This window comes from Podarcis liolepis (assembly GCF_965112155.1).
Source record: "Podarcis liolepis genome assembly, chromosome: 5".
Taxonomy (NCBI): Eukaryota; Metazoa; Chordata; class Lepidosauria; order Squamata; family Lacertidae; genus Podarcis; species Podarcis liolepis.
This window is the reverse complement of record NC_139556.1, coordinates 17,622,174-17,646,769: the sequence shown is the minus strand read 5'-3', so window position 1 is coordinate 17,646,769 and position 24,596 is coordinate 17,622,174. Positions and strand designations below refer to the sequence as shown.

Sequence of the window (24,596 nt, the reverse complement as noted above, 5' to 3'; positions counted from 1 at the left end):
ATCTCATATGTGATTCCAACACCCCCCCCCCCGCCCACCTGCCCTCCTATTTATATTTGTATCTTTACTTTTGCCCTGAGACTCTGTTGTATGACATGATGAGCAAATGAGTAGATAATTATCAAAGGCCGAAAAGGGCTGTGCTGTCATATGCTTGGGAGACCTTACTGTCACCCTGCTTTGGAAGTTCATAGCTGCTTGCTCTTTAGGTTACAACCCAAAGATCTAGTTTGATTTCTCACTAACATGTGGTGAAGACTTTGCACTAGTGATGGTGCAAACTTCTCCTGCAAATCTCCTCCTGCCTTCCACATACTGGCGTATCAGTCTTCCTTCTCTGGTGGTGCAGATATGAGACTGAACCAGAGGAAGGTACCTCTCTCCTGGTTCCCTTCTCTGGTGCCTCTCATGTAGCCATGGTTCCGAGTCACTAGCCAGGAATATTGGGGGAAACTACATTTCCCAGGGCTGCTAATAAGCGCCAGCAGCACTGGGGAAACTGCATTTCCCAGTAACCCTAGTTGGAAGCTGTAGAGATCTTCAATAGGGCTGGGGAGACCGATTTTTGAGAAGTGTCTGGAAACCTCTACTGGCCCAGAAGAGCTGTCTGCATCCACTTGTTTTCACCATGCAACTTCCTTGTTCCAAGAACTCTACCAGCTCCAGTTCAGACTGGCCATTACGACTCTTGAAAGACTTCTTCCATATGAACCCTGTTCCCTCGTTAAGAATTTCTGGAGAGGCTCTTACTTGTGTCGCACCACCATCTGAGTTGCATTTAATGATTGGGACATGAGAAAGTGTCTTCTTTATGGCGGCACCAAAGTTGTGGAACCCCCTTGCCTCCTCCCCAACAGCTTTCCACCACAGTGCAAAAATATATTTTCTTCCCTGTCAAGCATTAGTTCTGGCAGCCTAAGCTTTCTGTCCTTGGCATTTTAATCTAAATCTGTTTTATCTGCTCCCCCCCTCTAATTTGGTTATTGTGTGTGTTTCACTTTTCTATACATTCCTAAGGCGTTTTCCAAAATGTAAAGGCAGGTAGAAGCTTCATTAAAATAAAGTGGGGAAAAGCAGACGAGTAAGTGGACAGTTGTAGAAGAAAATGTCAGACAAGGAAAGAATTAAGCATAGCCCTGCAGATGTAACAGACACACTCTTCCACACCCCACTCAAGGCTTTGCCTGCCATGGGTTTGGGAATCCTGCTTTTGCTGCCAAATAGGCAGTTTACGAGCCTGCTCCCCAACAAAGGTGATGTGCTGTAAAAGAACCACACCAGCGAGCCATTCCCTATGTACACATCCATTGCTGCACAGTCCAAACTGTTAAACAGGGGACTTGTTGCCTGACACACTCAGCCTCCACTGAACTCTTGGGACTCACCGCACATCCAATCCTTGGCTCCTCTCCCTGAGCATTCATTTGAAGTCTTGCATTCAGAAGATCCAGAAGTCTCAGATGCAGAGCTCTTAAGCTGCCAGATCCCTGGCCCCTTTGACCATTAGCTTCTGTAAATGGGGAGAGCTTGATTGTCTTTTATTTCTACTCTGCAAGTTCCTTTGTCTGTTGCTGGAGAGCTCCACTCACTCTGGGCCTGTGTTTCCATGGTTATCATCCTGTGAGCAGGTTTATTTCCTGTCACCCCAAGGAACAGGGAGCAGGATAATTGTTCGCTCGGAGGGTTCGCTGAAGGGCTGCAACAAGTGGTGGGATCGTGGGAACAAACTTCAACTTGAACTGGGGAAAAAAAGAGAGGAAAAAATAAAGTTCGCTTTTGGGGACAAAACCACGTTATTTACGGAATCTGCCAAACAGCAGTAGGATTGTTGCTTGTTCCGCAGCTTTGTGGAAAGCTGTCCATCATGTCAGTCTCTTTGTGGTGCACCATTGGGGAAAGCGGGGGGTAAATTTCTCTCTCCCCCCCCCCTTTTAAGCAAGGGAAAAGAAAGCCCCAATTTGGATTTCCTCTGTTGCTTTGGAAAGCTAAGTTGGCAGGATTATATTTCTGAAGAAGATCACTTTGAGTCACACCCAACCTCGTTTATGTCTGCAATAAAGTGTTCCTAGAAAAAGAGGGCTACCACTAGAAGCAGCAGCCTCATTTCCCCCTCTGAAATACCAAATGCAATTTACCTGAAGGCCTGGCATTTTTACACCAGTGCCATGCCTTCTTGCCAACAGTAGCCAGTGATGTGGAGCCAGAGGGAGAGGAAGACACTACACTGCATGAATTGTATACTAGGTTTTTCAGAGGGGATGAGGGAACGCTGCATGGGGCTGCAGTCATGCCAGCCAACTTTACAAATGGAAGAGGACATCCAAGTTGGTTTCTCTCTAGATATGCGCTCTCCCTCCCTCTTTCCTCCTGCCCCAACTGCAGGATTGTAATGTGTGGGGCATGCTGATTTTGAGCGATGGCCCTGTTCTATTTGTAACCTTTTAGTTTAACAACAACAACAACAACAACAACAACAACAACAACAACATTTGTACCTTGCCCATCTGACTGGGTTTCCTGAGCCACTCTGGACAGCTTCCGACATATATAAAAACATAATAGAGCATTACACATCAAAAAGCTTTTCTGTATAGGGCTGCCTTCAGATGTCTTCTAAATGTTATATAGTTACACATCTCCTTGACACCTGATGGGAAGGCGTTCCACAGGGTTCCACCATCAAGCATTGCCACCGTCATGTTAATTCCTTAATGCCATAGGCGAGCTAACCTTGAGCTGATGCTTTATCTCTTCCTGGGAAAATGTAAATTTGTTTTATTAAGCTAGCGCTGACATTTAATACTTGCCTAGGAAGAACTTGGGCAGGGACACGGGTGGCACTGTGGGTTAAACCACAGAGCCTAGAACTTAGCGATCAGAAGGTCGGCAGTTCGAATCCCCGCGACGGGGTGAGCTCCCGTTGCTTGCTTCCTGCCCCTACCAACCTAGCAGTTCAAAAGCACGTCAAAGTGCAAGTAGATAAATAGGTACCGCTCCGGCGGGAAGGTAAACGGTGTTTCCGTGCGCTGGTTTGCCAGAAGCGGCTTAGTCATGCTGGCCACATGACCCGGAAGCTGTACGCCGGCTCCCTCGGCCAATAAAGCGAGGTGAGCACCGCAACCCCAGAGTTGGCCATGACTGGACCTGATGGTCAGGGGTCCCTTTACCTTTACCTTTTAGGAAGAACTTAGGGCAGGCAACAGGGTCCACGTTAACTAGGAAGCTTTGACTCTGCTCTTGGGCTTCTTGCCTCTTCAACCTCCTTGTGTGCTCGTGAATGTGGCATCAGCCCAGTGTGTGACAGAAGTGGTTCTGAATTTTAGATTTACTGAGCATAATGACACAGAGGTCTTTCTACCTTCCATATATATATATCACTTGAGTGCTTCAATTTCTGCATATACCCTCAGATTCTATGTAACGGATGTTCATGAAGGTTACAGATAGTGAATAGCACTGGAACTGCAGGAAGAGGTGGCAGCAAATAAATGTTTCAATCAGTTGCATGCATGCTTTTTAACCAGCGATGATTGAGGCTGCACTCATATACCCATGTACCTGGGAGCAAAACCCAATTGAACATGTATAGATTGTGCTGTGAATTTACATACTGTGAAACATCTAAGATGATTTCTGATGATTTGGAAAGAAAGAAGACAATTCCTCTGGAGTGTGAAATAGCTTGATAAATCAATAATTCAGCTGAAAAGCAGAATACAAATAAAATAAATAATCAGCATGGTACTGAATTAAATATTAGCACTAGTGCAAGGATTAGCGTTAGTGCAGTTGAATGTTCTTCCTTTTCCCTCCACGCTCCTTACTACCCCCAAATCTTCTCTGGCGCAGAGGGAGAGCATTCAGTTGTGCAAGGAAAAATCATTGTGCCAATGAGTATTTTCCTTAGTTTTAACGTTGAATACAACCATCAATTTCTATTATACCGGCCAAGCTACCAATTTCCTTAATTTTTCTGAGTCTAGAAACATGATATATTGCTCAGCTGGTTGCTGTTGCTGTTGTAGGCTAAAAGTTGGACCCCTTTCACTTTGGATCCTAGTGCACAGAATACTTCGCAGAATAGTTAATCTGGCTTTGCACCGTAAACGTTTTTTTTTAAAATTAATATTTTATTAAGTTTTATCAATAAAGTAATTCAGAAAAAAGTACAAAGACAGAAAAATACAAAATCACAAAATACAAAAATACAAACATTAAACACAAAAGAAAAAAGAAACCACATAAAAACAAAACTCCCTCTTTTTTTTTTACTTCTCAAAAAAAGTTCTGTCCTTCTTTGGCACCAATTGGCCGACAATGCCCAGGAGGAAGGCCTCTGGTTTCTTCAGGAAGGTATATTTAAATACCTTTTTCAGTTCATTATATATCATTTCCCAGAAAGCCTTAATCCTTGGGCACATCCACCAAAGGTGAAAAAATGTACCTTCCGTTTCTTTACATTTCTAACATTTGTTATCGGGCAAATTATATATTTTTGCAAGCTTGACTGGAGTCATGTACCACCTTTGCACCGTAAACGTTGAACCGTAAAGTGGTGAGATGTTGAAAATGTAAGAACAACATCTAAGGATTCAGCACATTTTTTGCTCTGGGAACTCATTTGACAAAATACCCGTGGGGTATTACAGTTTCTCTTTCCCCCATTTTTTCTTCACATCACATAATTAATACTTATATTCAAATTGGAACAACTCCTGTGGTCAAGAGTCCTCAAATTGTGGTTGACTTTGGCAGTTTACTACAAAAAAAAAAAAAGTGATTGTCAGGCCCAACTGCCTTGCCCCTTACCACGTGTTGCACCTTACCTCGTGTTGCGAGGTCACAGTCCCCTTCTCTCCTCCCCACCTGCAAAATTAAAGCTGGTGAGGGGTGGGTGTGCAATTGCTGCAATGGCGCCCCCCATTCCACCCCCAAGATGAGAAAAGCTGTAAGATTTATGCTTGCCATGTTGTGTTTTTGAGGCACTTGGAGTCTCTCAGAAGTACTGTGTGATTGTGGGGGTTGACTGCCCAGGATTCCAGGTCACTCACCCAGCACCCAGACTTGCCATTTTACCCTCTTGGACCAGAAAGATGATAAAATTCCAGTTCCAATTAACCCTTCCTTGAGCAACAAAGCTCTTTCTTTGCCCTGGTGCGTTCTGTATGCTTTGGCTATCTTTGGTCCTGACTTTCAGCTTGCCATTTGCTTCTGCTTCCTGGTTTTGTCCTTCAAGCCTGGTTTTCTTTTTAGTTCTGAATGTTGGCTTCAGCCCACAGCTACTGGTTCCTGGCTTAATGGAGACTGCTGCTCAGAGCCCAGCCCTGACAGTCACAAATAATGATAAAAATGGATAGCAGCACATAAACCAGTTCGCACCAGCTCCCCCTTTTAACATATAGGAAGACATAAATAGCCCATGTATATATGCAATAGTTATGAATATACAATGCGATATAGCAATTTTACACAACAGTTATAAATTTGCACTCTAAACTGCAGAGATACCTTTCGCTTAAGTCTTCATCATGAAAACGAGGAAAATACGAATCTCCTATTGGAGTAAGCATCACTGAGTCACTGTGTTCACCTCTTTATATATCAGTCAAGTAATTTCTGAACTGTTCATGCAAATTAAAGCACTGCAAAAAAAAACCCCACAACCCACTCAGATGAAGGGTTGGCTGCACCAATAGATTGATCTTTTCTGATGAGTTCAGCTAGGAGAGCTGCAAATGTACGCTCTTCTCATTCCAATTAACAGGCTGCAAATAATACCTAGCTTTAGGGCAGGGATGGGCAACCTGTAGCTCTCCAGATTTTCCAGACTATAACTTTCGTTGACCCTGTCTATTGGACAGGCTGATGGGAGCTGGAGTCTGAAATCAACCAGAGGGCCACAAGACCCTCTTCCCCACTTTAGGGTATTCTTTAGAAATGATGATGATGATGATGATGATGATGATGCAACCAGCAGATGTTAGGAGCAACTCGCTGTAGATTGGCAAGTCATCAACCAGTGGACCATAATCTACCCATCTCTGTGGAAGGACAAGAAGGGGGTGTGAAAGGAGCTATGGCTGGTAAAGGCAGCTCAAAAGCCGAGTGCATTGTTTGCAAATAAGTCAGGGGGGATAAATTCTTCTTTTTGTGCATAACTTCACTAAAGTATGATTTGCAACCAGTTCACTCTCACATTCCTCATGAGCACTCTCTTGCTGGCCACCATCCAAATGGAGATTATTTTTACTACATTCTGTTTTGTGGGTTTGAGAAGAGGGGAGAAACTGTCTTCCCTTAACCCTTTAATGTTTTTTTATTTGAATGTTGGGTGCCTCCTGACCCTGTGTAATTAATCTTGTAATATTGAGACAACAGCGCATATAAATAAGTACATGGTTTTTGTGTGTTCAGTTCTCCAAATGGGCGTGGGAATATGAGTAATACAGTGGTGGTGGGAATAATCTCTGGACATTTGGGAAAGGCCCAAATATCCCTTGACTACCCTCTTGTCACAATGGCAGGTTAAAATAATTAACCTTGCCAGCTGTGAGGTTGCCCTTCTTAATTGTGGATCTGGCAGGTAGTGTGTACACAGCACAACATGTTGGAAGCATTCTTTTCTTTCTGGATTAGAAAGCAGGGCTAGAAAGGGAATCTCTGTGCTACTTCCTCACACACCCCTATCGAAATGTGAGCTGGAGCCAGAAGGAGAAGACTTCTCTAGAAGCCCGCAGTGCCCAATGGCTTGGCCATGTCATGCTGGGCCCTCCAAGGTTGTCTCTGGTCAGGAGAGCTTCCTGACAGTGAGAACTCCTGCAGGACTCTCCTTCCTTGGAGGCAGAGGTTGGGTGGCCATCCATCATGGATGCTTTAGTTGAGATTCCTGCATTGCAGGGGGTTCAACTAGATGACCTTCAGTGTCCCTTCCAACACTAAGGTAAAGGTAAAGGGACCCCTGACCATTAGGTCCAGTTGTGACCGACTTTGGGGTTGCGGTGCTCATCTCACTTTATTGGCCGAGGGAGCCGGCGTACAGCTTCCGGGTCATGTGGCCAGCATGAATGACTAAGCCGCTTCTGGCGAACCAGAGCAGCGCGCGGAAACGCCGTTTACCTTCCCGCCGGAGCGGTACCTATTTATCTACTTGCACTTTGACGTGCTTTCGAACTGCTAGGTTGGCAGGAGCAGGGACCAAGCAACGGGTGCTCACCCCGTCGCAGGGATTCGAACCGCCGACCTTCTGATCGGCAAGCCCTAGGCTCTGTGGTTTAACCCACAGTGCCACCCGCGTCCCTTCCAACACTACAATTCTATAATTCTATCTGTGTTCACACACCCCCTTCCTTCAAGTAGCTCAGAGTTCCCTCCTCACAATTTTTGTAATCGCATCAAGAATCCTGTGAGAAAAATTATGCTGAAAGATGGTAACTGGCCCAAAGTGAGCTCCACCTTGGTCAAAATCCAATCCTCTGCCCACCAGCATTCATGGGCACTGAGGGTGAAGTGGAACCTGGAATCGGAAAGCAGCAATAACCCAAGCTCATAACATGCAATTTTAGAGACCAGTGCTTCTGTAGGTAGGGGGAGTTATTCACAGGCAGGAATCCATTTCCCAACCTTGGAAGTTTGCACAGAGCCTCTTCCTTGAGTTTAGAGTGTCCAAACCGCATTTAAGATGGATTCAGAAGCAGAGAATTTTTGAGAACAGCTTGGAAAACTCTTGCTCTTGACATCCTTCAGTTTCGTGCCCCCAGTTTCTCCCTTAGCAAAGCAACATCAATGGACTTTTGCATGCCAGTACGCTAAGCCAGCGTTTGTGCCCCATGCTTTCTGCATGGGGTGACTCCATTTTTCCCGTGTGAACCTGGAGTCATGAGGGAAGGGCACAGGACCTGCTATTGAGTCCCTTTTGATAGGAGACACAGTTTGCTGTTTTCCCAGCTCCGGCTTTGAATAGTTGTGCCTTGGAATGATCTCACAGCTGCTGAAGAGAAGGCTGGGTTGTCATGGTTCCAGGAGTTGTTTGTAGGGTAAAATAGTAATCTTCATTCCCTCCCCTACTTGGTATCAAACCTCCCCCTCTGCAAAAACACTTCCCAGGCAACACATTGCGCTGGGGGATGTGGTGGAGATATCAGAACAAGTTGCTTGAGGAAGTTTTGAATTCTCCTTTCTTGGAAGTTTTAGGAGGGTGGCCAATGTAGCATAGTAAATAGAATTCTGCTTGTTGGGGTGGGAGATTTGGCATGGTGAGATCGGAGGTACACTGGAACTCTAATTTGTGGGGTGCTTAATAAGGTTTGTTGCCTAAAAATTAAAGAGTCTGTTTTCGGCCCCTGCCTTTTAGCTCAACTTCTTAACTGGTGGTAGGCAGGAGTAGATTCTGGGTGGCACAGATGATACCACCCTCTCTCTTTCATATTAAAATTAGGTTTCTTTCAAGTACTTTCTTGGATCTGTGTATCCTTATTTTTCCTCCTTATCTCCTTCCCCATTTATCTTTGTATTCTTAGTATGGGAATTATCTGTCTTCTGATTGAGCCTTTGGGCTCCTATGTAATTTCTTATCTTGGTCTTTGCCAGAAGTTATGTCTCAACTGCTCAGCATCTCTGGGTTGCTATTACTTCTCTTCATGCCTTCCAAATTTTAATGGGACTGCTGAAGTTACTGCCAGTCTTGCAGCCAGCAGACAAGGTTTCCTTAAAACCATAGGAGAAGGCAATGCAGACTTTGAACATTTATCTTTTTTGGGCTGGGCATTCCCAGGAAAAAAGAGGCTAAAAGAAAAGTAAGCTGAAACACTACTAGCAAGGTAGCTGCAGCCTCCATCACTCATTTGGCCATTTTAGTAGAGATGTAGAAATCATTCGTTTCCACAGTATTTGTTTCTTCCACACATTTGGGGCACTTACCACCAAAACTGAGAGGCACCTATGCTAGCCTGCTTTATAGAATAAATTGGTAAAAAGTCCCATAGCATCTTAAAAGACTAATAATCTCCTAACAATACTGTTTTAGGACAGACATGTGTCCTATTTTATGGTATTTTATGGTAGAGAGAGTGTGCTTCTTTTTAAGATGCTGGCTGTCATCTACAGTTCTTGTAAGTACAGTGGTACCTTGGTTTAAGAACAACTTAGTTTATGAACAACTTGGATTAAGAACGCTGCAAACCTGGAAGTAGGTGTTTTGGTTTGTGAACTTTGCCTTGGAATAAGAACATGTTTCGCTTCCTGTTGAGTGTGTTCCACTTGTAAATTGAGTCCCCCGCTGCAATGGGAAAGCACACCTTGGTTTATGAACGCTTTGGTTTATGAACGTACTTTCGGAACGGATTAAGTTTGTAAACCAAGGTACCACTGTACAGTAGAACCTCTGTTTTCGAACGTTATCTGTTCCAGAAGACCGTTCGACTTCTGAAACGTTTGAAAACCGAGGATCAAAGGGCTGTCAGCAAAGTCTATGGTGAAAATTGAGAAATGCGCCTCAGAAGCCGTTCAAGTTCCGAGGTGCATTCGAAAACTGAAGCATTCACTTTTCAGCGTTCGGCTTCCAAGACGTTCGGAAACCGTTCCACTGTATGTCTTTTTTTAAAAAAAGTTTTAGATCTGCATTTTTAATTTATCCAAATGCTTTTAATCAGTTAGTTGATTAAACACTGGTGCCATAACTTTAATGATAACTTATTGATGCTCCTTGGGCTAAAGCTACCCAAACAGACAACAAATGGAAGGAAAGGTTTGTCATCTCTTAACTTTCGAATTTCCTGGAATCATGTTTGCATCTTCCAAAGTCGCTGCATTATAAATTGAATTATTTTTCCTCGTATTTTTCCACGGATGATTTCTTAGGTGATAATTGCGTTAATTATGTCTGCAGGAAGCTGGTTGCCAAACGATTCCATTGTCATTCAGTGAACCACCTACAAGGTCCACCCTGCTTTCGAAAGCGTAGCATTCTAATCTAGCTGGCTAAAAGTAATTTTGGTGCTAGAGGTGAAAAATGCACCTCCTCCCCTCTCCTTTACAATTTTCTGCAACGTTACCCATACATGCTTTCTTTCTTGTTTTATTATTAATCAGATTTATAACCCGCCCTTCAACCCAAGGGTTCTCGGGGTGGTAAGCAACAGTTCATAAAAAGATGACACATCAGTACAATATTAAAGCATTAAATTGAACAATATTATATAACAGAAATCCAACAGCAAAAACATGTCACATAAATCAGCGTCTCCAGAGACCTGAATAAAAAGATTTGTCTTGGTGTCTAAAAACAGCAGAGGGAGTGCTCAGACATAACTCCAGGGGAAGGGAATTCCAGATCCAGAGTGCCACAACAGAGGAGGCCCTTCTCTGCACTGTTACATTGCAAACCACAAGTTCTCCTGGAAGTGCAAGCAGGGTCTTCCTGCAGATCTTAAGGCACTGGGACTGGGAGAAGCAGTCCTTCAAGTAGCTGGACCTCAAGCCACCTAGCTGCTGAAGGTTGGTTTGATTTGGGCTGGCTAGCAAAAACAAGCAGGATTGGCTGGGAACTGACCCCTTTACACAAACAGCAGTGATTCTGACTTGACTCCCCCTTTTCCACCTTCAGTGGTGTCCCAAATTCCCAATTTTTTTCCTTTTAGTAGAGGGCTCTTCAGTTGTCTCTTGGGTGTTTCTGCTGCCAATGGTTGCTTTTGCAATGGATCTCTTATATGCAAGGATCTGCTGAAAAACAGGATGAGTTTCTTCAGTTTGGACAAGGCAGGCAGTGCACGTTTTTTGGGGGCTTTTTGGCACGGTAGACAGGAAGTTCTTAACTCCCTTTTTATCCCTGGTGTGGCTCGGTTGGTTCGGGTGCGCGCTGGTTGGGGGAAAGAGGGTTAATCCCAAGGAACTAGTGAATAATTGCACACGGTGTCCTGTTAGCTAACCATCCTTATGTCACCCGTTACCACTCCAGCGAAGCCCGTCATTAGCTGTTGGAGCAGATGATTTACAAAGGATTATTTGCATTACACATGCTAATGCTTTTTAATAGCAAACTTTTAATTAAAAGGAAAGTCTTTCTGGAAGCTGCCTTAGCAGCTGCAGCAAAACTCTGCCCGTTTTAATATAATTAGGGAGAAGCTGGGGGTGGGAAGCTGAGCTGCCCTTGACAGCCAAAGCTGAACGGTGAACTCCTACTGGGAACCTATATCTTGGTGTGCAATGGGGAGTCTTGCTGGCAATGGGTGTTGTTGATGTGGCGGGGCTGTTCACAGCCTCTTCCATGCGCATTTCTGGCTGTGTTGGGATAATGAGCAGTTGGGGAAAATGGCGAGTGGGTGGCGGCCATCTGTGTCAATGTGTGTATCAGTTGCATTGCTGATGATGATAGCACTCACTTTGCCGTCTGTCGGCCTGTGTGTATATTCTATATTTGTAGCTTCAACACATCCTTAATGCTGAGTGTAGTATTTTGAGGTGGGGACGGTGGCAGTGGATTGGCGGGCGGGCGGGCGGAGGGGAGTAAATTCATTCTGGTTGTTCTTCTTATCCCATCTCCACTCAATTTGCTGCGGTAGTTCAGTAGGGCAACTGCCTCCCCGCCCCCCAATAGCTAATGCATGGGGGCAGCGAGAGAGCCATTACCGATATGGAGAGATGCAGATTCTGCCTAATGGCTGCCTGGCATGTGCCCAGGGATGAGGTTAGTGCTGACTCTGAGTACCTGGCATTTATACAGAGTGTCTTGTTGCAAAAGGATCTCCAGAGCAATTTGGAGACTACATGACATGGGGAAAGAAGGAAAGAAAGAAAGAAAGAAAGAAAGAAAGAAAGAAAGAAAGAAAGAGAATGTTGGAGTTACTGGGCAAGAAATTGAGATCCCCATTTCAATGCTGCCTTGTCTGTTTGCATCAGCATTTGTTTCACCTAAGCAGCCTAAATGTCACAGAGAGATTCCTACAGTATTGAAATCTGCTCATTTCTTCTTCTTCTTCTTCTTCTTCTTCTTCTTCTTCTTCTTCTTCTTCTTCTCCTCCTCCTCCTCCTCCTCCTCCTCCTCCTCCTCCTCTCTCTCTCTCTCTCTCTCTGTGTGTGTGTGTGTGTGAGAGAGAGAGAGAGAGAGAGAGAGAGGCTTTGTGAACCTCAAAGTTTTGGTTTGTGCAGGTGGAAGAGAGCACTGTATCTGATTGAAAATGAGGAGGCGGTGGAGGGTGGCAGAGTTTTTGTGGTGGCTTGTCTGTTGGTGTGTGTGTGTTTAAACAAAAAGATGAAAGGAGGCCAGCAGGCTTAATTCGAATTGGAAGATAACTGATGTATTAGGCATGGATTTATTTTACTAATTATTCATTAGTACCGTCGGCATTTTCTGCTTACAAATAACCCAAAACAACATACTGCAGTTAAAATAAAATATGATAACAACAGATTAATAAACTATACAGGTTGTGAAGAAGGATGGGTGTCTTGTCTGTTCTGCATCTTCTGCCAAGCCATTTAATTGGTTGACCCTGAGTATTAGGACTGTGATGGGGGAGCAAAATCATTATCTCTCTCCGCACAGTAATTCTGTCTGCTTCTGCCATCCTTACCACCACCCCCAACCCGCTGCACCCCAAATTGCCTCTCTGAATCTAGAACACATAAAATACTTCAACATTTCCTTGCAGGGAAGGTGCTTCAGCCTCTATCTTATTTTTGGCTGCTCTTTTCTGTACCTTTTCCAGCTCTCTATCCTATCCATTCTGAGATGTGAGCAAACAGAACTGTTCACAGTATTCCAAATCTAACTGCTCCATAGATTATATAAAGGCATTATGATATTGGCAGTTTTATTTTCAGATCCTAGCTTGGAATTTGCTTGTTTCAAAGCTGCTGGCTTTCATGAGTGCTATTTTTTAATTTTTATTTTGAAGAAAAAAAGGTGGCAGAACTCACAATGAACACCTCCCTTGTTGTCTTACAATAGCAATGACGCCCACCTGAGAGGTGCCGGAATTGAGTTCTGGAGAGTACCAACTGGAAAAAAAAATCCCTGGTTTTCATTGAGCTATCCACCAGAACCCAAGTATCTTCTTCCTTGATAGGCGTAGCCAGTTCAGATCTCCATTGCATACGTGAATGTACATCACTTTACATCCAGTCACGCTGAATTTATTTTTTGCCATGCTGTTGTTGCCCATTCACTCACTTTTCAAGCTGTGCTTTTGAAGCTCTTTCCAGTGGCCTTGTTTATATTAAATTTACCGTATTTTTCGCCCTATAGGACGCACTTTTTCCCCTCCAAAAATGAAGGGGAAATCTGTGTGCGTCCTATGGGGTGAATGCAGGCTTTCGCTGAAGCTTGGAGAGCGAGAGGGGTCGGTGCGCACCGACCCCTCTCGCTCTCCAGGCTTCAGGAAGCTATCAGCAAGCCTGGGGAGCCCGCGGGAGTTCCCGCAGGGCTCCCCAGGATGCGGATAGCAGCCTGCTTACCGAAGCACGGGGCACCCTGAAGCAGAGCGCCCCGCGCTTCTGGAAGCTATCCACAGCCTGGGGAGCCCTGCGGGCTACGCCTATCAAGGAGGTCCCGCAGGGCTCCCCAGGCTGCGGATAGCAGCCTGCTGCACGGAGCGCGGGGAGCGCTGAAGCAGAGCGCCCCGCGCTTCGGGCAGACATCGGGCAGCCCCACAAGCTCGGGGGACAGCGGGGAGGCGCAGTGCCACCATCCTGCTGTTCCCCGACCTGGTTTTTGGGGGGAAATAAAGGGAAAAAATGTTTCCTTTATTTCCCCCCCAAAAAACTAGGTGCGTCCTATGGGACGAAAAATACAGTAGCTAAATTGTTGGGGAAATTAGTAGGTGCATGAGCTACACACTTCTGGAAGCAGCTGAGCAGTCCCTGCTTTTTACTCTTCCTTTCTTAGAGCAAGGAACAAACCATGGAGCAGCTATCTTAGCATCATATGTGAGCCAACACTCATGGTTTGTTTCTCTCCAAACAAACCATGAACGGGGACCCAAGTTTTTGTCTATGCTTTTGTTTAGAAACCAATCAACCATGCATGCTTGTTTGCACATAATGCTAAGCCAGCCGCTCCATAGTTTGTTCTCCTATTGTAGGAAAGGAGGAGCAAATTGAGGGCTGCTTGGACTGAACAGCCAGCTGATTTCCTTAACTGTGGTCTATAACCAGGCTTACATATGAACAGTGTAAATGGAGTTGAATACAGATTTATTTAGCAAGGAAGCCCTGGTTGTAAAGAGCTTTAAAAATGTCATTATTGTTAACGTGGTAATTGTTAATTGGGGAAGCAAGTTTCTCTTGCGATTGTCCGCCTTCCATAGGTGGTTTTATATAAATTCAATGGGAAGTTGATGGCGCTTCCTATCTGAACAGAAGAAGAGTTTTGATTTGATATCCCGCTTTATCACTCCCCTTCAGGAGTCTCAAAGCGGCTAACATTCTCCTTTCCCTTCCTCCCCCCACAACAAACACTCTGTGAGGTGAGAGGGGCTGAGAGACTTCAGAGAAGAGTGACTAGTCCAAGGTCACCCAGCAGCTGCATGTGGAGGAGCGGGGAAGCGAACCTGGTTCACCAGATTACAAGACTAGCGCTCTTAACCACACAGGAGGGACGGGCAGTTCTTTCGTTGAGAATCTCAGTGGGGAACTTTGAAAATATAAGGTACCAGAATCAAGGAGGCCCATGGGAAGACACAGAACAAGGCATTTCCATCTGTAAACGATTTAAAGAAAATGCAACGGACTACTTTTATGACAGAGAGTATTGCAAAAGAAGGGCAGCTTAACAGTCAACTATCCAGGATGTAGCCTATTAATTAAATAACAATGAGCTGACTAATCACTTCTAGGTAAATGTCCATTAGCAACAGAGCCTCCTGGTACTGGTCTAATCCCTTGGGTTTTTATCTAACATTGTCTTTCTGAAGAGAGAGGATACAGGGCAGGTGTGCCTACCGTAAAACACACAGACAGGAGGAGCATTAATGCAACCTGAGGAAAGTCCAAAGCACAGAAATCCACTTAGGATAATGCTGTGTTCCGTGCAGTATGCCAAGAAGGAATAGCGGTAAATAGTCATTTAGACAGCAGTGTCCAGAAGAACTTCACATTCGTTCTCAGCCAACCTTGTGACAGCTCTGCAAGGTTGGTTATAGTGGTGTTACCATTAATGCACACAGCCAGAAGGCTGAGATCCTGGTTTGACTGCTTTAAGGGCATGCAGTGAATTCCTAGATGGGATAGCATTTGAACCAGGACTTCTTGGATCACAACGCTCACTGCCGTTTCGCTATGGTACGTGCTTTTAAAGAAATGGACTGGGAAAGGAGGACATCTTCACTTTTCTTTTTCCAGAGCCTTTTGGAGGGCATTCCTTTACCTTCGGATGGCACCTCTCTTTGGCTAATGCTGGACTCAATAGGGTGTGGCTACAGCTCCATAAGTGCATAGCCAAATTGCCTTCTACTTTGTGTGTTTGTTCTGTTTTCCCTTTCTGTCTTCTTTCCTCCTGTCTTTTGTTCCTCCAAACCTCTCTCCCAAACCCCCTGGCTCCATTTCGTTCTTTTCCTGTTTCTTCTTTGTCCCTACAGTCTTTTTTGGTCTGCACCCCACCTCCTTTGTTCCTAGAATGGAAGGAGGAGGGCAAAGCCTTTGGGGTCCTCGGAGAGGGTTGGGCAACAGCAGCATGGTCCCCATAGCTGTGCCTCCTCACAAGTAGGTGCAGGAGTGCTCAGGTGGGTCTGCATTGCCTGTGTGGCCTCCCCTTGCACAGGTAGCAGCAGGGGAAACTCCTGGCACTTCCAAGGATTATGACTTCATTGGCATGTCTAATTATATGGCACCTGTTTCCCCTTAGCCCCACCTCCTCCAGGGTCAGCTGAGCATAGCATGACCTCTACTATGGACAGCCACAGGAACTCTTCACCATCCCAGGGTCACAGACTGAGGAACACTGCTTTGTTGGAAGATGGTGGGCAAAGAAGGCCAGAATCACACCTCCAAGTATGGTTTTGGTGCCAAATTCCCGGGGGTGCAACACAGAAAATGCTGTCCTGGGCAGTTCCTTTGGCTACACCTACTAAACAGACCTAGGACCAGGTCTTTGGCACCCAATGCCACCTTTTCAATAGTCCGCTGCGCAGGAGGCAAAGTCTCTTGTAGCTTGTCAAGATGCTGGCAGACATAGGTGTTTGCTGAAGCAATCTGAGGTTCAAGCCTATTCAGGGGAGGCTGTGCCCCACTTGCTGGCGAGGAGGCAAGCTTTTTAAATCCAACTTCTGCCATACAACAGCTTAGATAGCTGGATGGGACCCCTTTGCAGTGTTAGGAGTAGCAGAAATGATCTTGTAGGTTATGCTGAATGAAGCTTTCTCCCCTTCCAGACTTTCCTGGGGAAGAGGAATTTCCAAAATTCTTACAGTGGGTTAAGGGGCTGGTGTCAAGAGAGGTCCAAGCGTCTATTCCACCTGAGTCTGCTAGCCTCTCCTGCTGCAGTGCCCACTTCCAGGGCAATAAGCACAAAAGGAGGAAGCACGAATCCAGAGGTGGGTCTGCCCATAAAGGGGGACCAAGCCAGCAAACACTGTTAGGAGCAGCTCCTCTTCCTCTTCGTCATCCTCTTCTGTCTGTACAGAGAACATTCCCCTTTTCATCTACACACACAAACACACACAGAGTGGGGTTTTGTTCCTTCCTTCCTTCCCTTTTCCCTTTCTTTCTTTCTTCCTTTCTGTTTGGTTTGCTGCAGCCAATCAATACTGGGGCTGTTCCAGTTCGAGAAGAGCTGGAGCTCAATAGGCAATTAAGTGAAAGGAGTGCAATTTCACAGAGAGAAGATGCTGCTTTTGTTTTCAATTAAGTTGCTCTTCCGCTGTACATTGTCCAGATGACCTACTTGTTGAATATTCCATTCTAGCGGCGACCACAAAGCCACCATTCTGCTCTCTCTACTGTGCGCCTTTGCATGCCACTCACCCGCTGCCCCACCTAGGTTCTCTGCCCCATCTTAACCTTTTGACTTGCAAGTGTCCTTGTTTCACATTGCCTTGGGCTGTCAAAAACTGGCGACTCCTTGAATGCCCAATGAAACTCTTTCCTTCTGCCTCAGCAGTTTACAGCAGCAGCAGAAATGCTAATCCTTGCCCTGACTTTTCCATTTCAGGTTTTCTTTTCTTCCTCCTCCTATACTTGCAGAATTGCTGACGGCTGCATTAGTCGGGTGTCTCCTCTCGATCTGTGCTGTGGCACTAGTTCTCTTTGCATCTGTGCCCATGTTCACGTTCACCTTGACTTTATGTCTCGTGTGTGGCCTTTGGGGAATCTGACATATGGATCACCCCCTCTGTGGAACGCTGCTCCCTCGTAGTGTCACTGCAGCAAGGCCTGCTTGGCACGTTTGGACCAGAGCTCCGTTAATGATGATTTTACCGCAGCGTGGTTTCCTTGATCTAAATGGCCTGTGGAAGCTGCTAATTGTGCACGGGGCAAAACATACAAGTCTCATACCAGCTTTGCGGCATGGCAATTTAAATTGGGGAAACCCCCTTCCCCCCCACTGGCAAAGCCCTGATTGGATCGGGCTTTGAAAAAAGAGAATTAAGTTATAAGGAATTAAGTATAAATAGATTAATAGAGAATTAAAGGGAAAAAATAAGGTTAAAATGTGTTAAGATAATTATAGGATAGAAAACAGAGGAAGATGGAAAGGAATTGCTGAAACAACTAACAAGCGGAATACAAAAAGGGAGGTGTGAGGAGGTCATTGAAATAAGTGAATGAAAGACAAGATATTGAAACTGTTTGATGTGTTTTAAATTGTTTTTGTTCTGTTTTGTTAGTGTAATGTGTTAGTGTTATGTATTGTTTTTGTATTGTATTGTATTGTTTATTTTTATTTTGTAATGTTTAAATTGTTGGAAAAGTAATAAATATTATTTTTTAAAAAAATGAAAAAAGAGAAAAGAGAGAGAGCTTCAGTTTCCCATTTCCAAAATGGAGCTGAAGCTTGCCTTTCTTACTCCGTTGTCTTACAGAATACTGAGGGCACATGTGCACTTCTGAATACTCTAAAGCACTATATTATTGTTTGTTGGTACTCGCTTATTAGTGAATAACAACTCACTGCAGCAACACCAAATGGGAATGTAAATACATCCACAACCCAGTTGTGTGGTTTCATGAAGGGAACACTGTGGTGGGCGGTTCTCCACAGATTTGGTCCAGGTCAATACACTTTGCCTCACTTCCTCTGTTCCTCAGTTTCCTGCTGAGTTTGTTCTGTCTCTTTTTGTTGTTTGCAGTGCGGCTCCATGAGAGCATTTCGGAAGAAGGCTTCCACTACCTCGTCTTTGATCTGTAAGTGCTTTCTGTTTAACTTTGATCCATCATCACTGACAAAAATGTGTGGGCTGTAGAAGGGGTTTCTAAATAAAATATATATCCAGGTGTTCTATTTTCTCCTCCCTTTCTGTTCCTCCAGACATTGCTACAGCAATTGATAGAGTCAAGGGTGTGTGGTGTTGTTGTTTTTTAAACCCAAATTATGTGTGAATTTTGCACACAATACTACACTGTGTATTTTACTAGAACCTGCGCAGACACCCCAAGTTCCACTACCATGTCATTAGACCTTCCACCCTATACTGGCAATGATATATCCTTTCGGACCTTAAAGTTTTCTAATCAACAAAGCAAAAAATAACCAGAGCAATAGGCTCTTGCCAACTGCAGGGATATCACATTTGTCTCTGCAGTTGACGAAATAAACCTGACCCAGTAATTCCTTGTACTTGGAGCCATTTTTTGGCCAGGAGTTGATAAGTCTAAAACTTGGGTCTCCAGCTGTTTTTGGACTACAATTCCCATCAACCATGGCCACTGGTCCTGCTAGCTAGGGATGATGGGAGTTGTAGTCATTAAAAAAAAAACAAAAAACAGTTGGAGACCCAGGTTTGGGTAACTCTAGTCTAAAAACACAAGCAAGGATTGCTTGTGGGTGTGCTGAAGAAGTTTATTCAATCCACCATTTGGGGATAGGCTTATCTGAGTTTGTGAAGTACGTTTGCAATTCCAATATGATGTTGGACATTCAGCAAAGCAATGTTTTAGGTGGCTTTCCAGACCTGGACAATGTTTTCAATCTTTTCATCTTGCGTACAACCAGAAGGCATAATAGGCATTGTAAATCAAGCTAAAATAATAGCTTGGCTTTAATCTGTGCATATGCACAACAAGCAGCAAGTTTTTATAGTTTCAGGATTGCTCTGAATTCTTCTGAAGAGTATTTAGGAAAGTCTGATGGAGGAATCCCATCTGCTTTGAGCAGGAAGTGTGAATTCTAACAGCCTCCAAATGAAAAGTGGGTACTTGTATCCTCATGAATTTATCTCTCTTCCTAGGGTCACTGGTGGAGAGCTTTTTGAAGACATTGTTGCTAGGGAATATTACAGTGAAGCGGATGCCAGGTAAGAAGAGCTTGTCACCTAGTATGCCCCCTGATTTGGGTTGGGCAAACGGAATTCTCCCAGCACTGTTTGTGGAGTCTGTACTGTGTACGGTGCAAAGTTTTCTCCCATTCCACACCCTCTTAGTCCTATATTCTGTTTGGTACCTGTTCCCCTGAGAGCGGGAAAACACATGGATGTATTTAATGTTTGGACTTCCAACTACTGTCTCATAAAAAAAGGTAAAGGACCCCTGTCCAGCCAAAGGCAACAATGGGGTGTGGTGCTCTTCTCGCTTCAGGCCGGCGTTTGTCCGCAGACAGCTTTCCGGGTCATGTGGCCAGCATGACTAAACTGCTTCTGGCGTACAGAACACCATGATGAGTGCCAGAGTGCATGGAAACACATGCCGCAGCCGTACCTATTTATCTACTTGCACTTTGATGTGCTTTCAAATTGCTAGGTTGGCAGGAGCAGGGACAGATAAACAGGAGCTCACCCCATCACATGGATTCGAACCGCCAACCTACCAATCGGCAAGCCCAAGAGGTTCAGTGATTTAGACCACAGTGCCACCCACTCCCTTAACCCATACACCTATGCTGCAGCATTTTTAGGAGGGTGGGGTAGTTCTGCTATAGCTGTTGCATTTCTTTCCCTGTACCTACATTTTAGACACAACTTTGGCAGGGTTTTCAGTTGCCTGAATAAAGTCAATCTGAGAGCAGCCTGCAAGGCACCTAAAATAGCAAAAATGTGCTTAGCCTTGCAGTTCAGCTCATCTTTGCATAACACAGTATTTCCACATCACCTGGGCCCAGGGGTTTACCGACACCTACGGTTAGGAAGTGTATTTGGAAAGCTTCGCCAGGCTGCTGAAACCTTCCTAAATCTCAGTTGAAAGGAATGAAAAGGCCATCTGCCTGACTCCGACTCTGCGTCGCAAGGCAGGATAGTCTACTGCGCCTCCCCCAGCAGAACAGTCTGTGCAGTCATGATCATAATAGGCTGCAACTGAAGAGATGCATACTAGTGCCAGCAGAGCAATTAGCTCCGCATTACCTGGTCCTCTTCAACTTTGATCAAGTAAGCAAGTCGAACCACATGCAGTGGAGACGTCAGGAAACCGGTTCTCTCATTGCAATAATCAAAAAGCAGTTTCTAGTCTTTATGGTGGTAGGGAAGGCTGTGGATACATTCAGCTAGATGTGTGCAAGTGAGAGGAGATTTGGGTGCATCTTTGTTGTATGGAAGTCTTTAATGGTTGAAGGAAGCTGGCAGCAAAGCAAGGCAAGGATTCCTCCTCCTCCTCCTCCTCCTCCTCCTCCTCCAATAAATGCCATCTATCCCAGCCTGAAATGTTGCTTTAGAAGCAATTCATGGGAAATACTGTTATTAACGCCACACTAGCCAGCCCCACTTTTTTTTTCTGCTGCAGAAGGAGAACAATGTCTCTGGGTGGTCATATTCTGAGATTATCTCCTGCTACCCTGGATTCCCCCTCCAGCTTGAAGAGGTCTAGCGCTTCCTTGCTTAAGTCGTTGCTAGCTTGTCCCCTTTGCTGCTTCGAGCTGCATTCCAAAGCCGGCTGGAGAGAGCTAGCAAGTGAGAGCGGAGTTTGTGCCAATCTGACCTTCCCAGAGACTCATTGCGCTTTTGCCATTTTTGGCCAGAAAGTCGCTTGCTGTGAATTTGGCTCTGTCCTAGTTCTACAGATCCCCCACCCACCCCCTTTCTGGGATTGAGAAGATAGAGTCACAGGGCCTGGCAGAGTGGTTTACATTGCAAGCCCCTTTTACTGGTGGGGAAGCAGTGCCTTGCACAGCCTTGTTCTAGAGCAAGCCTGTGTCCTCAACACTTAAAGCAGATTCTGAAAACACACACACTTTCCCCCTCTCCCCCCACCCCTGCCCCAGGCACTGCTGTTGCTACCTTTTCAAAGGGATTTGCACCAAGATGGGTCTGACTCCTGCAACGTGAAATTGCCAAGGGGTGGTTTGAAACCTGTAACTTCCTAGGAACAGATTCCTATGGTGTGCTGCAGGAGCTGTTAAAATACACACTCCTCCGTACATCAAAGAGACTTTGCTACTTGCAGTAAGTCGCTTGCATACCAGCTGCCGTGTCTGCTTCCTTCCAAGCGCTTGGAAACCTCTATCGGGTTGAGCATTCCCAGAAATCTGTGTGTGTTGCCTCATGCACAGGCAATGTGGGTGTAGTGTTGTCCTGACATGATAGGTGTAAATGACATGTTGCTCCTCTCTCTGCAAAAAGAGGGAGAAACAAGAGGCAGCAGATTTTCATTGAGCTTGCAGGGAGCTTGAAGAGGGAAACAAGGGAACTGAAAATGCACGCTGAGTGGGTTCTGTACTTAAAAGGTGTCCAGCTCCTCTCTGCAGACACGCATCATCTTTGTAATGTGGTTGCATTTATCGCTACTAAAACCTTTCCACGCTGGCGGGATCCCAGCCTTGAGACTGATGGAGGAGGCTGCTGATTGATTAAAGCCTCGAGGAGTCCTGCCAAATGTAGGCGAGTGCAGTTTGTAAGCTGGCCCAGGGCTTGCCACTCATATTTTGTGGGGTGCATGGTGTTCTCTTTTGGGTACCTGTGGACAATTTCAGGGACCGGTCGAAGCTTTGTGGGGCTTCCAAGCACACTGCAGCAAGCTGAAATGCAAGGTACTGCGATCTACACCATCTTCACAGTAGAGCACACAGGTAACAGTTACGGCATAGGATTGCACCAGAACTGCCCTGTATTTACTAGTTGCATTATTTATGTATTACTGCTCCCTGCTTCCGCTGCCTTTTGGTCATAGTTATAGGTGATGATATAATCTTGACGCTTCTGCCTTGGGAGCATTGACGTTATCAATAAATAAATACATTAATGAATAACACTCTTCCTTTTTTTCTTTTCTGCAGCCACTGCATTCACCAGATTTTGGAGAGTGTCAATCATATCCATCAGCATGATATTGTACACAGGGACTTGAAGGTAATCCTTTCTTTTGGTGAAAATGCAGAGTTGCTTTGAAGCTGTCGTTGGTAGGAATGGAAATGAGATCGAGATAGCGACACAGGGTGGGCCTTGTTTCTAACTAGCATGAATTACAGTTTTCTTTGGGGGCTGCTCAATCACCTACTCATACCTTTGCTCCTGTAACACCCAGTGCTCTACCTAATTCTGCATTTTATAGAATCAGAATATTCAGAACAGGTACGCTGCATAATATGGAGGTATGCTGCATAAGGTACCCTGAAGATGCTCTTAGTTAAATGACTGTTGTACGTACACATCTTGTTGTTCTTTAACCCAGTGCTAAAGTTGGTTGCCTTGCAGAAAGCATTCGCTTCCTCCTAAAACTCTTCGTGTTCTCCTTTCAGGCTGGTTTTTTCCTTATTTCTTCTCCCTCTTACTGAATTTATCTGTGTGTCCAGGGGTCCTCAAACTTTTTCAGCAGGTGCCCAGTCTACTGTCCCTCAGACCTTGTGGGAGGCCGGACTATATTTTTTTTTTGGGGGGGGGGATGAACAAGGGATGACGAGCGGCCTGTGAAAGGGCTCCAAAGAGGGGCTGGCACCAACAAAGCTCAGCCCCCTTCCTCCTCTAGGCAGCGCGGGGAGAAGCCAGGAGGAGGGAGGGAGGAGGCGCCGCCGCACCGTGTGAGAGAGAGGGAGAGGGAAAGAACATGCATGTTGGCGATCCATGCGGCGATTCCCGGACCATCCGCGGGCCAGATTTAGAAGGCAGTTGGGCCTGATCCGGCCTGCAGGCCTTAGTTTGCCGACCCATGGTTTAGCCTCATCGTTAGCTCCTCTCCTCAGCACTCCTTTGATGTTTTTGTGCTCATTTTTTGAGGTTTGTTCTGTAGTTGGTTTCCTTATCTACAACCTCTTTAGACTCGGTGTTCTCCTCTGCTTTGCTGACTTTAGTCACAGTAGCCTCTGGATTCCAACCCCACCTCCCTGTCTAGTCTTTTGCTCGTGAAGCTAAGGCTTTTCAAACTGCTAGTCATTAGCTCTCAGTGGGGAGGGGTTAGCCTGTTTTCCTTTTTCGTTTGCTAATGATCAGCTAAGGATCTGCTATTGCTCCTGGCTTCTTTGCCTGCATTAAAATGGAATGGCATAGACGAAGTCCACACTCTCCTGCCAGGAGCGAATTGCAGCAGCAAAATTACAGCCAGTAAAGGCAATAGACATTTTTACAGCTAGTTCTGCTTCTACTCAAGTTTTGGCTTTCAGCTCTAATGATACCTGCCCTACCAAGGATGCAGTGGACCATACTTCTTCACTCACTTGTTTTCAACCCCTTTCCTAGCATGAAATTCGCCTTTTCCCACAGCTGCCACACATGTCGTAAATACCTTCATTGTCCCGTCATCCACAATCTTATTTCAACTGAGCTATCTACCACAAATCAAAGAACTGTTGAGTTGGAAGGGACCCCAAGCTCCTCTAGTCCATTCTCTTGCAATGCAGGAATCTCAGTTAGAGCATCTATGACAGACGGCCATCCAGCCTCTGCGTAAAAACCTCCAAGGAAGGAGAGTCCACCACCTTCTGAGGGAGCCTGCAAGATCTCTTTCCTGTTCAGTCTCACCTCCCTCAGCTCAGTCCCCATCAATATATTTGTGAGGCTATGATTTTTGCCTTAGTTTGCAAGGCAAACTAAAAGGGATGCGGTGGCGCTGTGGGATCAGAAGGTTGGCAGTTCGAATCCCCGCGTCGGGGTGAGCTCCCGTTGCTCGGTCCCTGCTCCTGCCTACCTTGCAGTTCAAAAGCACGTCAAAGTGCAAGTAGATATATAGGTACCACTCTGGCGGGAAGGTAAACAGCATTTCCGTGTGCTGCTCTGGTTCGCCAGAAGCGGCTTAGTCATGCTGGCCACATGACCTGGAAGCTGTACGCCGGCTCCCTTGGCCAATAAAGCGAGATGAGCGCCGCAACACCAGAGTCGTCGGTGACTGGACCTAATGGTCAGGGGTCCTTTTACCTTTACATTGACTTGCATTTGCCCTTTTACTGCTCATTCACTCTGTTTGGAGATACTCTTATGGAGCTTTTCACAATTTCGCTTTTATTTTTACCAACCTGAATAGTTTGGGGTCATCAGCAAGCCTGGCCACTTCACTGCTAACCCACAAGACTCGGTCATTTATGGGCAAGTGGA

General features: G+C 45.4%; 1 protein-coding gene across 31 annotated transcripts in view; it reads left to right on the top strand.

The window, feature by feature from the left end:
* Positions 1 to 24,596, top strand: part of CAMK2G (calcium/calmodulin dependent protein kinase II gamma) — a 162,429-nt gene that overhangs the window by 68,592 nt on the left and 69,241 nt on the right. For all 31 annotated transcript variants that reach the window (XM_083502625.1, XM_083502618.1, XM_083502627.1 and 28 more), the window contains 3 exons: positions 18,279 to 18,333; positions 19,377 to 19,442; positions 22,349 to 22,421. In XM_083502625.1, the coding sequence (XP_083358751.1) occupies positions 18,279 to 18,333; positions 19,377 to 19,442; positions 22,349 to 22,421 (194 nt within the window). The remainder of the gene's footprint in view (positions 1 to 18,278; positions 18,334 to 19,376; positions 19,443 to 22,348; positions 22,422 to 24,596) is intronic.